General features: G+C 41.8%; 1 protein-coding gene and 2 non-coding genes across 3 annotated transcripts in view; all 3 read left to right on the forward strand.

The window, feature by feature from the left end:
- Positions 1-20118, forward strand: part of NOP58 (NOP58 ribonucleoprotein) — a 37623-nt gene extending 17505 nt beyond the window's left edge. Inside the window, exons 9-15 of the mRNA XM_039354632.1 lie at positions 1363-1489; positions 2014-2177; positions 2760-2894; positions 3453-3514; positions 4048-4178; positions 16978-17111; positions 18781-20118. Coding sequence (XP_039210566.1) covers positions 1363-1489; positions 2014-2177; positions 2760-2894; positions 3453-3514; positions 4048-4178; positions 16978-17111; positions 18781-18837 — 810 coding nt within the window. The 3' untranslated portion in view covers positions 18838-20118. The remainder of the gene's footprint in view (positions 1-1362; positions 1490-2013; positions 2178-2759; positions 2895-3452; positions 3515-4047; positions 4179-16977; positions 17112-18780) is intronic.
- Positions 707-794, forward strand: LOC120313286. The gene has a single exon (XR_005558108.1). It is a non-coding gene; the product is annotated as a small nucleolar RNA SNORD11B (small nucleolar RNA).
- LOC120313281 lies at positions 1610-1694 on the forward strand. Its single transcript, XR_005558105.1, has one exon. It is a non-coding gene; the product is annotated as a small nucleolar RNA SNORD11 (small nucleolar RNA).
- Positions 20119-20426: the final 308 nt, after the last annotated feature.

Consider the following 20426-nt stretch of genomic DNA (forward strand, 5'->3'; position numbering starts at 1 on the left):
TAATGATAGTGAAGGACAGGAGTCCCAGTGGTTAGATTTGCAGCAAGCAAACTGCCCACACTCTGAAATTTGATCCTGACAGGCTCAAGGTTGACTCAGCCTTCCATCCTTCCTAGGTCAGTAAAAGCAGAACCTAGATTGTTGGAGGCAATACTGTATGCTGACATGGTAAACTGCCCAGAGAGTGCTGTAAGCAGTGCTTTTTTTCTTTAAAAAAAAAAGGTGCCGGAACTCTCACACATCATATAACCCACCTTGCCTACCCTATAAGGTTCCATCCAAAAAAGGTGCCGGAACTCCGTTCTGGGCATTCTATGAGAAAAAAAAGTCCTGGCTGTAAGTGCTGGCACTTGGCAACTAGCTCATCAGTTGTTGTATCCTGTGGTCACATGACTGAGATATGCATACTTTTTGCTATTTTCCAGCAGAAAATGGTAAAAAAAACACTCATTGGATATGCTGGATTTTCTTAATGACCACATGATTCATTTAACATGGTGACCCACTTAATGACTTCAACAACTTACAACCAAAATTTAGGTTCAGTTGTGCTCATATGTCAAGGACTATCTATATGCAAACAAATTTATGAAATCAAGATATGATTGCCCCCAAATCTTGTGGTTGGTTTTTAATCTGTTTGGCAATTGATTGTGTTAGGGTAATATTTTAGAACACAACCAAATTTGCAATTTATATTAGTTTTTGATGGCAAGTGATGATTCCTTTAATGATGCTTTCCTGATGTACAACCTATGAGGGTTGCATAGTCACTACCTCTTCTGATGCCATCACAAGTAACTGGTTATCATAATTGGAACATATTCAGGACAACAGCTTGGCTGAATGTATATACCTGCTTGTTCTAAAATCCGCAGACGGTTTTCTAGCATATACGCTAAGGTAGCAGAATAGTTAGGTCATTATAGTGCCAGGAGGCCAATGCTACTTAGTGCTAATGGGCCAAAAATATCACAATAATTACATATTGTCCAGAAATACTGCTGTTTTATTTTTTATGCTGGATTAGATTTTTTTTTTTTTTTTGGTTAAAGTATTCATACTTTAAATCATTATTCCTTGTAGTAACAATAAAAATCACCACCAGTCAATTGCAAAAAGTAGTTTTACTTGGAACAGTTTGCATCCTGGAGCAATATCTTGAACAACAACTTCTCCCATCCCAGGTCCTTGGGTAGGTCTCAGTTGATGGATAAAAATTCCAAATCCAGTTTAAACTTCTGACTGATTGCATAATAATAGATCATCATACTCATGATTCCTTAATATCTGTTTCACTTCATTCCCAGTTTTCTTTGGCAATATTCCATAGCTTGAACCTTCTGTTATTTTTCCTTTCAGGTGATTGAGATCTCGGAGTATCGAGCAACGCTATATGACTATCTGAAAAACAGAATGATGGCCATTGCACCTAACCTCACTGTTATGGTGGGAGAACTAGTAGGAGCAAGGCTTATTGCCCATGCTGGTATGTTGCAATTCTGAGTTTGTGTATTGGCTGTGTGCAGCATCCTTTACTATAATCATCTTAGAGATAAAGTAAACAAGAAACCATAATGCAGAGTTTCATTGTCAGGTCAAGAAGAAGATGATGATGATGATATTATTTGAATTTTGCTTGATTTCATCTTGGAAGGTGAAAGCAATTTTAGTCACTACCTCTTCTGAGACACTTCTTGAGCCATTCTCTGCTTTTCTCATTCATTCACTCCCAAATACCAGATTTATGCTGCCTTTAAGTTATTTTCAAATCATGTAAATAGGTCAGGCAAACTTAGGTTCAGGATTTTCCCTACAGTTCACAGAAATTGTGCAATGATGCCCATCCCAATGAGGCCTTTTGTTCCTATTTCCTAGAAATATTTAGTCAGTTTGGACGGTAATAGGTATGAGGCTTGTCATTTCCAAATCTTGAACTTAGCGTTTTGTAAAGGGCCTATTTCAGAGTTTACTTCATTTATATAATCTTCTATTACATCTTGTCTGCAACAGGTTCCCTGCTGAATCTAGCGAAGCACCCGGCATCAACAGTTCAGATTCTGGGAGCTGAGAAAGCACTTTTTAGAGCACTGAAGACTAAGCGTGACACCCCAAAGTTTGGTCTGATTTATCATGCTTCCCTTGTAGGGCAAACAACAGCTAAAAATAAAGGAAAGGTAAGATGTTGTTCTTGCTGCTTTTGTTTCTGAAACAGGCAGATTGAGATATGGCAACTTCAATTGGCAGGAAATAAAAAAATAAATAAGGAATGATGCTTAAAATTTGGTTTGGTTTTCAGTGAGGTTTTTGTTCCTCAGATAATCTAGTGTTACTTTCAAATATTATACAATGCTTTTGCTCTACATCAGCTCTGAATGTTCCATGGCCTAAGAACCATTAATACAATGGTTCTTGTATTAATCCAGTGTTTATGTGAAAAAAATAAAACAAAATCACTGCCCCCATCCATCAGTTAAATCATACCCAAGGAATGCTCGTTTAAACAAAGAAGCAGGGCTGTCTGAACTTGTCTCTTCCTATTCAGTTTGGCATGAGGAACCGGAACAAATGGATTTGTCCCAGCAAGCGTAATTAAATATTCTCTGCCATGAGCATTCAGTTTGCACAAGTCTTGGCTGATTGATATATTCTAGGGTCCTCTCACCTACATCAATGATATGCAATCTGGTCTTCAGGTTGACATGTTTGTGGGCATCCAACATTACCAGATTTGTTTCACTTTTTTTTTTTTTTTATAGATTTCACGTATGCTAGCTGCCAAAACGGCTTTGACCATTCGTTATGATGCCCTTGGAGAGAACACAAGTGCTGAGATGGGAGTTGAGAACAGATTGAAAGTAGAAACAAGATTACGGCACCTGGAGGAGAAAGGAGTATGTTTATAAAACTCTAGTGTTTTGGGCAAATGGACCTTTGAAAATAAAAATGAGTAAAATAACTATCCAAAAGTGTTTCAGGATTGTGTGGTTAAACAACTGATGGTTACAGGATGAACAGGAAAGCTACAATTCATTTGCCCACAGTCTCCCTGTTTTGGGAGACTGATGGCCACGATAACTTGGGGTATGGGAATTGATTGCCCAAATACATCTGAGTAGAGATGGAGCTGGGAAGGCTGCTCCCTTTCCTTTGGGATATAGAACTGATATCCTGTATTGATTAATATGAAACTGTTATAATTGCAAAGGAGCTTTATTCCCATCAAATCAAATAGATATGGAGTATATTTATTAACTAGTCGTCTGTTTGTTTACCTGTTAAAATAGAGAGCAGTTGGTTCCCTTGCTGATTGAAGCTTTGTGTCCATGATTACAGTTTTTTTTCTTTCCACTATCATCTATTAACTATTAATTCTTTTAAGGGACTGCATTGGGTTGTATCAATTTTTAATTTTGTTTTTGTTTGTTTGTTTTGACTCCCTTCCTATCCAGATAAGACGAATAAGTGGTACTGGGAAAGCCGTGGCCCGTGCAGACAAATACCAGCACAAGAGGTGAGTATGTGAATGTTCACTTTACTCATGGATAACTCTGCCGAGAGTGCTTAATTTTTCTGCTCAGATACTGAAATGTTTTGTCAAAAGAAATATTTTTAGTTCTCAGTATCACCTAGCTTGGTTGCTTTTCTAGCCATTGTGAAACTGGAGATCGCCATATTTAAAGAAAAGCTTTCCCAACTTTTGCCAGAATGTGCTGTTAGATTGAGGATACGTAGCCGTGAAGTTTACTTTTCTTAATTAGCATTTCTGTATTCAACATTGTTTTGAAAAGAGCCTCTGTTTTACTGTAAAACTGTTAGGGTAATGTATCCAATATCTGCTCCGTTAGGCTTTTCACAAAGAGCCACAAATTCATTGAAGCTGTTTCACAACCTCCATTAGATCATAGAAGAACTCTACTGAAACAGACTAAAGGTCCTTATGGGTGCTGTGGCAGTACTGCTTTGACTTCACTTTGCCACCCAGCAATTGGCATTAATGGGTTTCCATTCATTTACCATTTGCTTGTACTCCTTTAAACATTCCAGTGAAGTGAAGGTTTATGATCCTTCTGGGGAATCCACGCTCCCGCTGGTCCCAAAGAAGCGCAAGGAACCGGAAGCGAATGAAGAACAGGCAGTTCCACCAAAGGCAAAGAAGGCTAAAATAGAAATCAAAGGTTAGTTTAATGAACTTTAATGGTGAATCTATAAAAGGATTTTGTATGGTTGAATACTGACTTGTTTATTTGCTAAATTGCATTTGTCCTTCAAAAACTCCAAAGTGTTTCTTGGGGGGAGGGATTTGCTAGTTGGAAGTCCAGAGGAAAGGGACAATCTGCTTTTCTCCCCTCCAACAACTCCTTGTTTCCCATAGTGCAAAGTCTCTCTTTCCCCATAGTGTTTTTCTGGATTTCTATTTCTAAGCTAGGCCTACTTTAAATCCTAATGCACTTTATCCCACTGTTTTTCCACCTGAGAAGTTAACTAATTAAATTTAATTCCATGATGCATTAGAACAGTATTTCTCAACCTTGACAATTTTAAGGCATGTGGACTTCAACTCCCAGAATTCCACAGCCAGCATTGCTGGCTGTGGAATTCTGGGAGTTGAAATCCACATGCCTTAAAATTGTCAAGGTTGAGAAACACTGCATTAGAAAGTGTCGGCATCAATGTATTTTCAAAGCATTAAAATACATTTTAAAGGAAGGTTGTTTGTTACCTACATCCGCTACTTTTCATACCAGGCTACCTAATCCACCTGACTTTTTCTTAGATTCTTTTCATTATAAATAAATAAATAGTGAGCTGGCACACTACAAAGATATACTGTACCTCCATAAACATCCTTAGAAAATAAAAATTGTGGGTGGCTGTAATCCAGAATATTACACTGAATTCTCCTTATCAACTCAGAAAAAAAAAAAAAAAGATCAGTTGCTAGGGAGGGAATAGAGAATGGGATGGCACACAACTGTTATGAGTTGGCCTTGTGGTAAACTGGTGTTCGGTGATTTGGCCACATCCTGCATCATAATGCACTGTGAATAATGAAATCTTCCCCAAGGTAGCCATAACACATATGTGTGGAGACCGGCACTCAAGAATTCTTTAGCATTTTAGTCTTTTGCAGAATATTAACATGTCTAATTAATCTGAGTGGTCTTCTGGGTCTTGTGCCCTGAATCTTAAGTACCTAACTGAGAATCTCCAGAAAAAAACAACAGCTGGCTTTTTTTTTTCTCCAGCACTGGAGATGGATAATCCACGCAGTGGGTTGAGACTGTATTCCTGGCCAATCAGATCAGTCAGCCAAAGTTGCCACGCCCCGTCTTGGACCATGATCCTTTAGTCTTGACTGATCTGGCCATGCGAGACATCTACAACTTTTGGCTCCTGGGCAGGTATAGTTCCTTTCCATTAAGGGGGATTTTTTCTAGTAGCTGAAATTGCTTAGTTTAAAAGTTAATTAGAGATAATTTAATTCAATTTAATTGACCACTCAAAAATTTCCTTGCTAAATTGTAAAACTCAGGAAGTCAGATTCCTACAGGGGAAACCACCCCCACTTAAAAGGGGGAAATCCCTAACTCCCCTCCCTAACCAACCCCAGCCACCTTCCAGCAGCCGGCAGCCGCCTTAAACAAACGGGGAGGCTCGGGCAACCCCTCGCGTTTAAAACAAACAAACAAACAAAAAAAAGACAGAAAGGCAAGCAGTTAGCAAGGGAAGCGGAGGACAAAGGGGACGCATGCTGGGAGGGAGATTGATTAAGGGAAACAGCTGGCGTGCGAAGGAGCAGTCTTTTCACTCCAGGCTGCTCAGGATTTTTTAAACGAGGCGCCATTGTCTGCACAGCTGGAAGCACGCGCAGCTCTTTGTTACAACCGCACGTGGCATAGGCAGCCTTGTTAACACATGCGCAGTAGTTTCCTGGCAGCGGCGGCCATATTTTTTGTCCAAACAGGGGAGTTAAAGTTCCTTAAGAAAGCTAGGTTCAGCCGCTGGAGTGAATTAATAGGCAAGCAGTACTGGGGTACTAAAGCATCTATTATTCATTCAGAGACATTCAAATCAGACACATAGCTACTGGTTCCAGGACTTGGTGTCTTCTACCTAAAGTAAATAAGAACCTTTCATAACTAACTGTGTTTAGTTGCCTTTGGCTCCTCCCAGACTTCGGGTCCCCCATTAGTGGCCCGTACGCCTCTGGATTTAGTGGTGGGTTCCAGGCATCCCCAGTCGCGTGCCTGTCCTTACCCACCATAGTCAAGCCGGGTTCCAGGCATTCCCATTAGCGTGCCTGTTCTTATCCGTGCACAGTGACTAACTCTGACAATTTTGCAGAGTCTGCTCCTGAGTTCCAGACGCCCCCAGTAGTGCGCCTGTCCTTACTCAAAGTTGGAGCTCTCCTACTACCTGGGTCCCCCCTATCGCGGCCCAGCGTTAGTGGAGAATGGAGGAAGCAATCATTCCCTCCACTGGAGCCCCGCCTTCATCCTCTGGAGCACCTGCTTCAGAGGATTCGGAATCCTCTGCAGCCCCTAGAAAGGCTGCAAGGAAGTCATCAAAGAAGGCTGACAAACAGGCAATCAGAAGACACCAAGCCCTAGAAAAAGAGTTCGACAGAGCCCAGAAAAGGGCCAGAATTGAAAATAGGCAGAATGGGGGAATAGGTCCTGACCTACCGCTGGGTCTCCCTTCATCCCCACGGGCCATTTGGTCATTAGGGAACTCATCACAGTCCCAAACAGAGGGTGGGATAGGCGAATTCTCATCGCTCTCCCGATCCCCCTCCCCACGGAGGTTACAGGAAACCCCGAGGACCATGCTAACCACAGCACCTGCAGGGTCGCAGGCAATGGTCACTCCTCCTGCATTGACAGGGGATCTGCTAGCTACCCTAATAGCACAGGCAGTGGACCGTGCATTTGAGGCCAGGGCTCAAACTTCAAAAGCCAAGCCTCTAGGACTTAGAACGAGGCATCGGGAGGAAACGGAGGACCATCAGGACCTCTCCTCCATCTCAGACTCGTCGGTCTCTGAGGAAGCTTACCTGGACCAGCCAGGTACGTCACAAGGGATTCAAATGTCTGAGGAGGAGGAGGACACCTCACCTCAAGGGCCGTCCTTCAGCGGCCTGTTTAACCCTTCTCTTTTTGTTACTATTCTGCGCAAGGCTGAGGCCACAGCCCATCTGGGGCATGGGACACCAGCGGAGCCTGTCACAGTTGACACGGAGGCTGAGCCGACGTTCGCCGAAAAGGTAACCACTCAACACCGCATACCATGCCCGACCATGTTCCTAAACACAATAAGGAAACAGTGGGCAGCGCCAACCTCCCTACCGCTTCCTAGCAATGCGGAGAGGAAGCTATTTAACGTAGCAAGGGAGCTAGAGGGAACATTGGAGGTGCCGGTGGTGGACGAACCCATAGGTCCCCTGATATCGGACACGGCCATATCAGGAGATTTTGCTGAGGCTCTTAAAGCCGAGGACCGAAAGAGTGAGTCCAACTACAGGAGAACGCACCAGGCAATAGCTTGGGCTACCAGGGCGTCTACCTCTGCGTCCTTTTTCTCCAGAGCCACACTTTGTTGGCTCCGTGAGTTACAGGGCCGGGTTCCCATGGAGGATATACGCACTCACCAGGAACTCAGCAAAATGGTAGCGGCCACGGAATATGCGTCGGACGCAACACTTTTAGCGACCAAGTTTTCAGCCAAGGCAATGGCGGCAAACAACACGAGCAGGCGCATCCTCTGGCTAAAGAACTGGCAGGCGGATACCAAATCCAAGTGGAAATTGGCTTCGGCTCCGTACCAAGGGGCAAAGCTGTTTGGTGAGGCACTAACGCCATACCTGACAGAGAACAAGGACAAGCGCAAGGTCCTTAAACACATGCTTAAAAGGCAGGACAAGAGACCCGGCTCCTGGGGAAGGAAACAATCCTTTCGTACGGAAGCCAGGGTCAACTACTTTCAAAATTCCCAACCCTTCCAAGCTAGACAGGATAGGGAAAGACAGGGGGACAGACAGAACACAAGACATAGGCAAACACAGGGAAGACGGCCCTTTCGGGGGAACAACCGCCCCTTCCGCCGTACCAGATGACTCCCGCCCAGACCTTCCCATAGGGGGCAGACTAGCAGGGTTTGCTCCCCAGTGGGAAGAGACCACCACGGACGTATGGGTCAGGAACACCATACGTCATGGTCTATCTCTAGAATTTCTCTCAAAGCCCCCGAACCGCTTCCGCCCGTGCCCCTGTCCCACAAACCCAACAAAGAGAAGGCTCATGAACGAGGCCGTTCAGCACCTTCTAAACATACGGGCCGTAGAGCCGGTGCCTATGAACCAGAGAGACCAGGGGTTTTATTCTATCCTCTTCGTGGTCCCAAAACCCTCGGGGGGTTGGAGAGCCGTTTTGGATTTGAAAAGGCTAAATTTCTACATAAAATACCGCAAATTCAAAATGCAGACACTACGCTCCATCCTTGGAAGCGTAAGGAAAGGGGATTTTCTGGCATCGATCGACCTCACGGAGGCATACTTGCACATCCCTATCTCTCTGGCTCACCGCCGCTTTCTACGGTTTGCCTACAGGGGGCACCATTTTCAATACAGGGCACTTCCATTCGGCCTGTCATCAGCGCCCAGGGTGTTCACCAAGATTCTGGCGGTTCTGGCAGCACAACTAAGAAACGTACCAGTCAGAGTCCAGTGCTACCTGGACGATATTCTAATCCAGTCATCGTCCGCCCAGCAGTCTCGGGCGGACCTAAAGTTAGTGATAAAAATGCTGCAGGACCACGGCTTCTCGGTGAACTTTCCAAAGAGCCATCTAACCCCAACTACGAGAATACTCCACCTGGGAGCGGTCATAGACACAAAGGAATGCAAGGTGTACCTATCACAGGAACGCCTCAGCAGCATAAAGAAAGCCGTAAAACAGGTAAGCCGCGGTCAGTCAGTGACGCTGGTCTGCCTTTCCCAGCTGCTAGGGAAGATGATATCGACCATAGCAATAGTTCCTTGGGCAAGGCTGCACTCAAGAGAACTGCAATGGTTCATGCTCCCGTTTCAGAGACAACAAATCAGTGCATCCCGGAAGAGGGTAGGCATACCTCTGAGAGTACGACACTCCCTCAGGTGGTGGCTATCTCCAGCTCTCCTCAGGGGGTCCCCCTTCAGGGAACCAGACAGAGTAGTAGTCACAACAGATGCGAGCTTATTCGGCTGGGGAGGCCACTTGGGGACCAAGTGGACACAGGGCCGCTGGTCAGCGGTGGATCTCCGACACAACATAAACTGGCTCGAGCTGCGGGCTATTCACCTAGCGTTAAGGCATTTTCACAGCAGCATAAAAGGCAGGCACGTACTGGTCCTGACGGACAACGTGACAGCCAAGGCCCACATAAACCGTCAGGGGGGCACACACTCTCGCTCGCTCTCGGCCGAGGCCCTCCTACTGGGGGCCTGGGCGGAACAAAATCTGGCCTCCATAAAGGCCGACCACATATCGGGGGAGGCAAACATCCAAGCAGATCTGTTGAGCAGATCAACAATAGATCACTCGGAGTGGCAACTACACCCGAGGATCTTCAGGGAGGTCTGTCACCGCTTCGGGCTTCCCCAGGTGGACCTTTTTGCCTCTCCTTCCAATGCCCACCTAACTCGCTTCTTCTCCCGATTCCCATCCAAGGGAGCAGAGCAGACGGACGCGTTACGGAGCCCATGGCCAAGGGGGCTCCTGTACGCGTTTCCACCCTTACCTCTCCTTCCGGCGGTAGTACGCAAGATTCTGCGGGAAAGGGCCGAGGTAATCCTTGTGGCCCCTTATTGGCCAAGGAGACCTTGGTTCGCAGACTTGAGGAGTCTCTCCCGCACGAATCCATGGCGGATTCCTCCGGAGAGGATCTCCCTCAAGCAGGGGGAGATCTCCCACCCAGAGCCACAATGGCTACAACTAGCCGTCTGGCTCTTGAACGGTCAATTTTAGCCAAGGGGGCTTGCTCACAGGGTGTAATTAGGGTCATACAGGCATCAAGGCGCCCCTCCACGAACCGTATCTACGAGGCCACGTGGAGAAGCTTCCAATCATGGTGCTCTAAACAGGAATTGTTACTCGAAGGGATCACAATTCCCAAGATCCTAGAATTTTTACTAGATGGCCTAGAGAGGGACCTCTCGCCAAACACACTGCGCAGGCAAATCGCCGCCCTCTCAACTATACTTTCTGCCAGCCCCGGTGAATCCTTGGGCAAGCATCCCTTAATACGATCCTTCCTCAAGGGGGCTGCAAACATCAGACCGCCAACCGTGCACAGGTATCCATCGTGGGAACTACCACGAGTACTACAAGCTCTTACCAGAGCGCCCTTCGAACCACTCAAAACATGTGACATTCGCTATCTGACCCATAAGGTAGCATTCTTGGTAGCCATCACGTCAGCTCGGCGGATATCCGAGTTAGCTTCTCTCTCAATGAGGAAGGACCTGTGCCATTTTCACAGGGACAAGGTAGTCCTAAGAATAGACCCTTCATTCATTCCAAAGGTCAACTCCCTTTTTCACAGATCACAGGAAATAGTCCTACCAGACTTCTGTCCAAACCCAGCTCATCCCCTGGAACAACAATGGCACACCTTGGACGTACGCAGGGCACTAAGACATTACATTTCATGCACAGCGGAATTCCGATGCTCGGAAGCGCTTTTCATATCCTTCCACCCTGCTACTCGGGGCCGGAAGGTCTCGTCCTCTACCATCAGTAGGTGGATTAGGGCATGCATCACGGGGGCATACCAGGCGGAGTCCTTGCAAGTCCCCAAGCATATCACAGCCCATTCCACAAGGAGTGCTGCCACCTCAGCAGCATGGGCCATGCAGGCTTCTATTGAAGAGGTATGCAGGGCAGCCACTTGGGCCTCGCCCTCTCCATTCATTCGTCATTACAAAATCGACAGGTACTCCTCTGCAGAGGCCTCCTTCGGTAGGAGGGTTCTCCAGCAGGTGCTAGACCAAAGTTGCACACGGGACCAGTCTATTCCCCAACCCAAGGGACAATAGGCTTTGGTATGTCCCACTGCGTGGATTATCCATCTCCAGTGCTGGAGAAGGGGCGTTGACTTACCTGAACGCCTTTTCTCAGCACGGAGATGGATAATCCACACCCACCCTTATAGACTAGAATAATAGGGTATATTTAGTGGAGCCCAAACGTCTTACTGTCAGTCAATGGCTGCGCTCGAGTCAAGACTAAAGGATCATGGTCCAAGACGGGGCGTGGCAACTTTGGCTGACTGATCTGATTGGCCAGGAATACAGTCTCAACCCACTGCGTGGATTATCCATCTCCGTGCTGAGAAAAGGCGTTCAGGTAAGTCAACGCCCCTTTTCTGTATTTTCTTTCTGGCAAAGCTTGATCAGCCAAGCTTTAGTTGGCAACCAGAATTATATTCATTTCATAAATACGTTGTTTAGTTAACTTAGGGATTGTGAATGGATTCTATGTAACATTAGTGTAGAGATACATTGATCAACTAAGACAGTGTTTCCCAAACTTGACAATTTTAAGGCATGAGGACTTCAGCTCCCAGAATTCCACAGCCAGCGTTGCTGGCTGTGGAATTCTGGGAGTTGAAGTCCTCATGCCTTAAAATTGTCAAGTTTGGGAAACACTGAACTAAGAAAATATGTGGCTCACATTATCTTACAAATGAATTGAGTGATATTTGTCCAGATGTTCGATGTTAAGTCCCAGCAGTCTTAAGCAGCATGAGTTTCATTCCAACAATTGGAGAGTCGTATTTTGCTTATCTCTGTCCTACTCCATAGCATCTATGTTTCCTATAAAATGTTTCTATATCACTCTCCACCTCATTAGGAGTGGAAATGAGGTTTGTATGATTATTGTGCAGATATGTTTGAAAGTTGCAGATGATAAATTTGGTGTATCAGGACATCTGGGTAAGCAGGACTACAAAGCCTTTAAGCAGTGTTGTATGGACCAACACTCTGAGATGGATAGGTGTAAGCCATGGGCCCTTTTCACAGCCTTATTGTTCCTGCCTTACAGAATGTTTGCAGCAGAACATTTGTTTTGCTTTTGGTGAATTAAGTCACACCTCTAGACCAGTGATGGCGAACCTTTTAGAGACCAAGTGCCCAAACTGCAACCCAAAACCCACTTATGCATCGTCGAGAGCCGGGTGGGCTGGGCCCATTGGCGAGGCGGGGCTGCAGTGGTAACAGACTGGGCAGGACTAAAAAGTTCGATCAATCAATTCCAACTTTGCAAGATCTTTTTTTTTTCCCGGCAAGAAGTTGAAATTGACTTGATTGAACCTTTTTTTTTTCTTTTTCTTTTTTCTTTTTTTTCACACGGCAGTGGAGGCCTAAAGCTAAAAGGTTTTATAAAACCCAGCTGAAGGTCTAGGACTGGGGCGACAGCATGCGTGTCCACAGAGAGGGCTCTGAGTGCCGCCTCTGGCACCTGTGCCATAGGTTCGCCACCACTGCTCTAGACTAAAGTTTCTAGGTCAGAAATTTGGGAAATGAGATCCCCATCCTTTTTATTTTATTTTGTTTTGTTTTTGTAAAAGTTGTATTAGTTTTTTACAATAACATCCTTAGTGCCTGATGTACAGCATGTTGTCTTGGTTCAGAAATTTTTTAGAAAAAATATATAATTAATAAACAATAGTAATTAATTTTTATATTTCCATAGCTGGTGTAGCAATTGTAAATATATTTCCCAAATCTTCTCTTCACCCAATTATATTCTCCTTCTATAACATTAAACAAATATAATTTCTAATATTTGACATTTTCCATATTTAAATGATTAAGTAAAAACATTTTCTTCTATATACCAACAATAGTAGCGTCCTGCTATGGCTTTTTTTTCCAGTTTATGTTATTTTCGTAAGAATCATTTTATTGATTTACCATGTATCTTATTTTCATAAATCTTGTTTAAGCTCAATTTCTCCATAATATTCAAACAATTCTTATCAATCATATTTTCCCAGTATTTAACATCTAAATATCTAAATTTTCCCTTTAAATATATCATCCCAGCATGTTCATATTTCATATATTATAGAAATACTATATTATTTATCTATCATAACATCTAATAACATCTTTCTAGTCAGATTATATTTCACTTCTATTTGTAGAAATTAGTTAAATCACTATATATCCTTTTTTTTTCAGAATTCTTATTAAGCCTAATTTTCCCTCAACATTTCAATCTTTTAATCCTAAATCTTTTCAAACTTAATTTGTCTTTAAAATTCAAACTTTTTCTTCACCTAGAACAGTGGTTCTTAACCTGGGCGATATCGCCCCCCAAGGGGCGATTTCATTTTTCAGGGGGGCGATGGAATGAATGAAAAGGGGCGACGTGGGGGTGAAGCAACGAAAAGGGGGCGATATGGGGGCGATGGAGCGAGGAGTTTTGGGGACACTTTTGAGACTTTTTCGTACAGTGAATCGCTGTATATCTATTGTACAAAAACATCAGATCGTTCGCTATTAGTGGATTGAATTGTGTTTTCAAATGTTCCTCCAGCTAGCTTCAGTACAGAACGCTGTACATATGTGAATACGCATCGCTTATCTTCATGCGCATTGCGCAGCAGCTTCTACCCATACAGTGGCGCGCCATTGGCCAGAATGGGAAGTGATGGAGGGGGGAGTGCTTTGGATTTCACGTTCCAGTTTGAGTTTTCGGCTTCGTTTTCGAATTTTTGTTGTCCTCTGTAAAACATTTTGTGTGTCTCTTTGTACTGTACTTTTTTAGCGTGCACTCCAGTTCAATATTATATTTTCTTTGTGTCTTTTTAATCCTTTTTAGAGTGTGCGTGACTATATATACTTTCCTCGAATCTTAATTTAGTTTCAGAGTTTTCATCTTGAAATTCTTAGTTCCTGCATTGCGGTTTGTTCTTATCCCCTTTTTATATTTCTTTTTGCGTCTTAAATTTCTCTTGTAATTCAATCATTAAATGTTACTGTTTTTCTTTTCAGGCATTTCACTTTCTTACAATTGAATTTTGTTTTCAGTGGTCATTACATTTAAGCGTATTGAATAAATAAGATAATAATGAAATACATGTATCACGAAGTTTGGGAATAAAGTGACGGGTGGCACCAAAATTTTTCACACAGTTGAGATATGGGAAAAAGACTGGAAATAAATTATTTGCATCGATATGTCCTGATGACAATTTTAAAGGAAAAAAAGTGTTTGCATAAATTGAAGAATTATTTTCTATGTTGTGATTGAGAGGTTATGTTGGGGGAGAGGGGCAATGACAACTTCTGCATTGGCTCAAGGGGGCGATTCGTTCAAAAAGGTTAAGAACCGCTGACCTAGAACATCCTTATATTTTTACATTTTTTATCTTATCTGAAAAATACTATATTATTTATATCTCTTATCCCACTTATTCTAAAGTCCCTTTATAACCAAAGTTATTTATTTATTTAGCCATATTCAAAGAGGTGTTTACTCATACAATATTCCACATAGTAGGGCAAATCCAGTCTCTTCAGCCCATCTTTAATCTTCCTTTGCCAGATTGTTTTCCAAATTAATATTTTCAGCTTGTTCAGTTCTTGTATTTTTGTAGTTATTGTTAGGAGTAGAGGATGCATAGTAGATAAGATGTGTGCTTTTTGTCTCCCAAACAATGATTCTCCTAGCAGTGTCCATTTTATTAAGTCTTCTTTCTTCTCAGGTTTGTTTTGACATTCTAATGCGTAAGGTATCTTTTCCATATTTATCGTTGTGTACAAGTCTTGTAGTTTTTTCTTGTTTGTATTAAAGTATAATTCTCTTCAGCTGTAATTTCACCAGTCAGATCATTTTTTTCTAGTTCACATTCTGTTGTCTGGATTGTTCATTCTTTACCATCATTCTTTGAATATTTTTTGATTGTAGATTTAAGTTAAAAGTATATTCACTTATAGTATCAAAATTAGTTGTTTGTATCTGTCGTAGCATTACATAAATTTTGTCTTGGAAAGTATCTTGTCTTGAAGTGTTTCTAAAGGTCTTTGATCTTTCAAGCTAAATTTTTCAGGAATAGATATTAGGTGTGGTTTTCTATCATTTTTTGATGAGTGTGTCATATCCATGTTGTCTCCCCCTTTCGAGTAGTCCATCATAAATGCCATAGTCTCTGTAGTTAGCCTTGTCCAGCTAACCAAAACTCAACATTCATACAGTCCAGTTTTGTATAATTCTTGTTGCTATATATAATTTTTGTAATCCACTGTAATTTTCAGTTGTCAAAGTTTCAGTAAAGTCAATGTTTTGTAACAATTCTTTTCTTTCAGGAGATAATTGTCAATTCAGTATAATTAACCAGCTTAAATCCTTCCTGTAGCTTCCCTTCCCAATACTTTATCATAGATCAAAGTTTTTAAACAGTTCATAAATTTAAACCACAATCAGAACATTTCTTTTCCTTTAAACACTTTCCAATCTTGTAGCCGGCCTGGTATACAATTTCTTCTCTGTTCCTTAGCAACTATCTTCTTGAAGGTTATTAGACTTCATGGGAACAGATTTGTTATTCTTTGTTTCTGGGCCTTGTCTTTAGTATGCTATACTCTCCTTGTCCACTAGATGTCAGCAAATATTTATTTCCAGCTCTTTCAGACAAAAAGTTATTACTTTTTTCTTTTTCTATGTAGTTCAATCAAAATCCTTTAGAATATAATCTTAGCAGTTTATTTTAGTTTCTAAATTTGATCAGATTATAGTATTTTGAATTTAATTTCAATAAAGTTCTTTTCTCCTTAAAGGTTAATTCGCCACTTCCATCTATGGGGGAATGAGAATGTAATCCCCTCCCCTCATTTTTGGAGGTTATTTGCTTTGGGGGTCTTTCCCAGGGACTGGTTGTAAAATAAGGGAGAGAAGATCAAATACTCTCACCATTTCCAAGCATGCTGTTCACTGTTGTTCTTGGTAGTGCTCTTGGACATTGGCTGCAGTAGCTTGAGTTAGACGCTGGCATGTGTCTTTCTCCTGTCGGGTTCAGAGGGCTTTTCCCTGGATGAAACAAAGCGATTGCCATCGCTTCATGATCAGCGGGGCACCCCTCCTTCGCGGTCACCTCTCCAGGGCGATTTCGGACCCATCTAGGGTCCCCCAGACAGGGCAAAATTAGCCATGGGGAGCGGAGATCCGCTGCCACGTGGCCATGCGCTATGAGCGCAAACCGGAAATCTGTCACGATCCCCATCCTTTTTACTTCCACCTCCACAGTAGAAAAGGTCTTGAAGGACTTCCAAAGATCAATCTTTAGCAAAAAATTCTCTAAGACTTTCTGTTTTAGATTTTGTCAGTTATTTGACAAGATGTTTAGTTTAATTGTTTGGGTATTAAAAATACTCTTTCTTTTGAATCATTCAAAGAGGAAACACATTTTTATGAATAACTATAACACTGTATGATGGTGCATGATAACACCAAACATGGTATCTTACAGGTATACTACAGTTTACATTACAGGCAGTCTGAAACATTCCTCAATGACTTCTTCCAGTTGAGTTCCATAAGTGTAAATGCTTTAGGTCTGGAACCTTCAGTGGAATGCCTTCTCATCACATCTCTTCCTCCCCAAGGACATCCATAGAAAATAGCACTGGGTGGCTACTTAAGGTGCTCAGTTTGGAAATTGTTCACCTAGGTAGGCAGCAAATGTTTCCAGAATAATAAAGCAAGTTATGTCTAAAGTGTTAAATGAAGTTGCAGAAAACATCTCTATCAGCTTGTTTTTCAATATATGGGTTTGTGATAATCCATAACTATTCCTTGATGTGTCAGGAATGGATCATGGCCAGCAGCATGCTCCCAATTTTCAAAAATGCCCACTAGCAGCTTTGGCTAATTCCTAGCATTTCTACTTTGTTTAACTTGTATTTGTAATATTTTCCCTGCATGACACAAGACGAACAGGATGAGGATGAGCAAGTCGAACAAGAGGAGGAACATGTTAAAGAGAAGAAAAAGAAAAAGAAAAAACAGAAAACTCAAGAAACGTCTGTTTGGGTAGAAGAGCCATCGACCAGTATGGTGGTAGAGGTAGGACATTCAGAATAGCCTTTCCCATCTTGCTGCCCTCTAGAATTGTTCACTGTATCTGCTTCACACCTTGAATGTTAGTAATGCTATATATTTTCTGGTGTAACAAATCTGGCTGCCTTAACAAAGCCATCTTTAGTATTTATGTATGCACCTGGCCTGATTTAAAAAAAAAAAAAGCTCCCATTTGTTTAGCTAAATGTAGACTCATTGGAACCATATATATTTGATTTAAGGTGAGAGTAGATTAACAGTCTCATCCCAAACATCTCTATCCTAGAAGAATGTGGAATATCAGATAGAGGGGGGGGGGGAAGGTTTTTACCCAGTTTAGTACAGTAGTTAAAGGCCCTGGGCAAAAAAGTGGGAGACCATGAGATCCAGTGCTGCCTTAGGTATAAAGGCAGCTGTGTGACCTTGGGTCAGTCACTGTGTCAGTGCTAGGAAGGAGGTTGCAATGGTAAACCATTTCTGAAAAATATTGCCAAGAAAATGGCATGGTCTTGTTCAGGAAGTCACCAAGAATCAAAGGCACAGGTGGGGGTGGGAAGGCACCAGATTCTGCAGCAACTATAACTCGGAAAATTCTAAGCAAGTTTTCTAGCTTTTGAATCTTCTCCTTTGCTTAGAATTTTCCGAGTTATAGTTGCTGCAGAATGTGATTGCAAAAAAAGAAAAGTTGTAAACCAATAGGCAAAGCCTCCGAGTTGGTGTTCTATTGGTAGCCTTCTCTCCTTTTTTAAAAAGTATTTTAAATGTTATTTATTGATCATTTATAAACTAGTGTTATAGAAAGGAATGAATATTTTTTTTAATTAGTAGAAAATTGCCTTTGCAAAAACAGGTAAGTCTCTTCACTCACCATTATTAAAGAAATCCCGGTTAGCTTCTGCCACTAATATGCTTAAAGGGGGTTTTCATATCTAATCTTTGGTTATGTTCTCTCCATTTAAAATTCCAAAGTACCTAGTCCTGTGGTGGCGAACCTATGGCATGCGTGCCACAGGTGACATGCAGAGCCCTCTCTGTGGGCACGCGCCCCGTCGCCCCAGTCCTAGGCCTTCAGCTGGGTTTTATAAAACCTTTTTGCTTTAGGCGTCCACCGCCGTGTGCACAAAAAAAAGGTTCAATCAATCAATCAATTTCAACTTCTCGCAGGGGAAAAAAAGATCTTGCAAAGTTGGAATTGATTGATTGAACTTTTTAGTCCCACCCAGTCTACCATTACCACTACAGCCACACCCACCCAGAGGACCATGCCCACCTGGCACCCGACAATACATAAGTGGGTTTTAGGTTGCAGTTTGGGCACTCGGTCTCTAAAAGGTTCGCCGCCACTGACTAGTCTTAAGTCTGGTAGCCTCTGTCTAAACTGTGGAAGTTGAACTATTCCACTAAGATGCTTGGAGATAAAAAGCTTTTATACTCTATTGTTCAGTTCCATTGACTCATTTCATTAACATTACATCAATGTTAATCATGGATTCCTACAGTTCTGTAAAGCTTCGCTATCCAAAGATATTATCTTAAGGAAACAAAATCAAACCATGAAGTGCTATGCATATTTTTCATACAGAAAAAAATCTATTTTTTAAAATATTATCTACAGTATAGATATTATATTTTTTATTTATCACAATGAAATGATGTGACAATGCTTATGTTTCAGAATACAGAAAAGAAGAAAAAGAAAAAGAAGAAAATTAAAGAAGAGCCAGACGATTAAGAACAGAGAGTTTTTTTGAATGGTTTGCCTCATGTTTGGACTTCAAGAACATTAATTTTTAAACTAGATTTTTGTCTGATCATTAAGATCAAGAAATTCTGTTTATTTTCCTTGGAATAGGTTTTTTTTTCAATATTTTGTTTTTGAAACTGATCTTAGTTTTAACATTGCCCTGTTAAATGGTTATAGTTTTATTTCAATAATACTATAAACTGTTTTGAAATTACTTATCAAAAAAGTAGTATGATTGCTTGAAATGAGTAACAGTGAGTCTCCCCTCTCCAAAGAAAACTCTAATTGGATTAATTGAATTGCTATCAATTTAATTTTATGAAGAGAATTTTCAAATATCTTTTCTTGCAGCAACATTTAGCAGATATGATGCAATGTTGTTCCATTACAGAACATGCTGAAATAATGTATACAGAATAGTTTTGTTGAATGGATACAAATAATCTCTGGCCTTTGAAATTTTTAACAGAAATTGAACTATGCCCATTGATATAGAGAAACAACTAACTTTTTTTAAAAAAAGAAACTTGCAGTCAGCACTATTCACTTAAATCCTTTTACAGGTAGGCCTTGGGTTATGATGGAAATTGAGACCAGAATTGTGGTCATAAAGCACAATGTGTGATTTACCAAAGCGACTTACAACTCCTCCCCCCCCAAGCTTCCCCATTGACTTCTATGAAGCCAGCAGGGAAGATTGCAAATGGCTACAACCTTTGTAAGTGCAGACTAATTGTCAAGCACCCAAATTGTGATCGTGTGACAGGTGTGATAGTTGAAACTTGAATGAATGGCACATAAGTCCCCCTTGTTCAGCACCACTGCAGCTTCGAATGATAACTGAATCAGTATTTGGTTAAATGAGAAACCATGCTGTTTCCTTTCTGTTTGCCCCACTCTTTGTACTGCTGGCTGAGAAGCAAGAATCAGCCCAAACTCACATGAACTGCTTCCCCTGACTTCCCTGGCCTTCAAGAGCAGCAAGAAAAGGCAGCAGAAAAAGAGGCAATATCAGGGGAATTAAAAAGTTCTCTGTGGGAAACCATGAACTTTATAGGATAACTTTAGCGTGAAAAGAACATGGGAAGATACTAACAGGTATCCCTGAATAAAAGTGATGAGAAGCTTTGTTTGATATTTCACCAAGTGGCATTGTGTTTGTGGTTTGTGTTTTCCCAACCAGATACCCTTTTGAAATCTTATATCCAATATTTTCTTTGCCATGTCCCAAAAGATACTGATTATAAAGAGAGAAAAAATTGGTCTATATGTCTGTTTCTTCTTGGGTCAAAACAGTAGGCTGCATTTTTATCAGAGGTATATTTTGAAATGACAGAAATGGGCCTACAGAATGTTGTAGTAAAAGATTTATCTGGAATGGATATACTGAAAGATTGGTAATTTTCACTTCCATGACTTAAAATTGTTCCAAGTGTGGATAGACAATCCACATGAAGTACCGCATATTCAGGCAATAACAAATTGTATTATCAGGTTTAGCCACAAGATGTCACTCCTACCCTTGAATCAGAAGTTTTTATCTTTTCAGTTTTGCTTCTTTCTTATAAGTAAAAACC

Source organism: Crotalus tigris, unplaced genomic scaffold (assembly GCF_016545835.1).
Source record: "Crotalus tigris isolate CLP2741 ecotype Arizona unplaced genomic scaffold, ASM1654583v1 scf7180000017568.13789103, whole genome shotgun sequence".
NCBI lineage: Eukaryota > Metazoa > Chordata > Lepidosauria > Squamata > Viperidae > Crotalus > Crotalus tigris.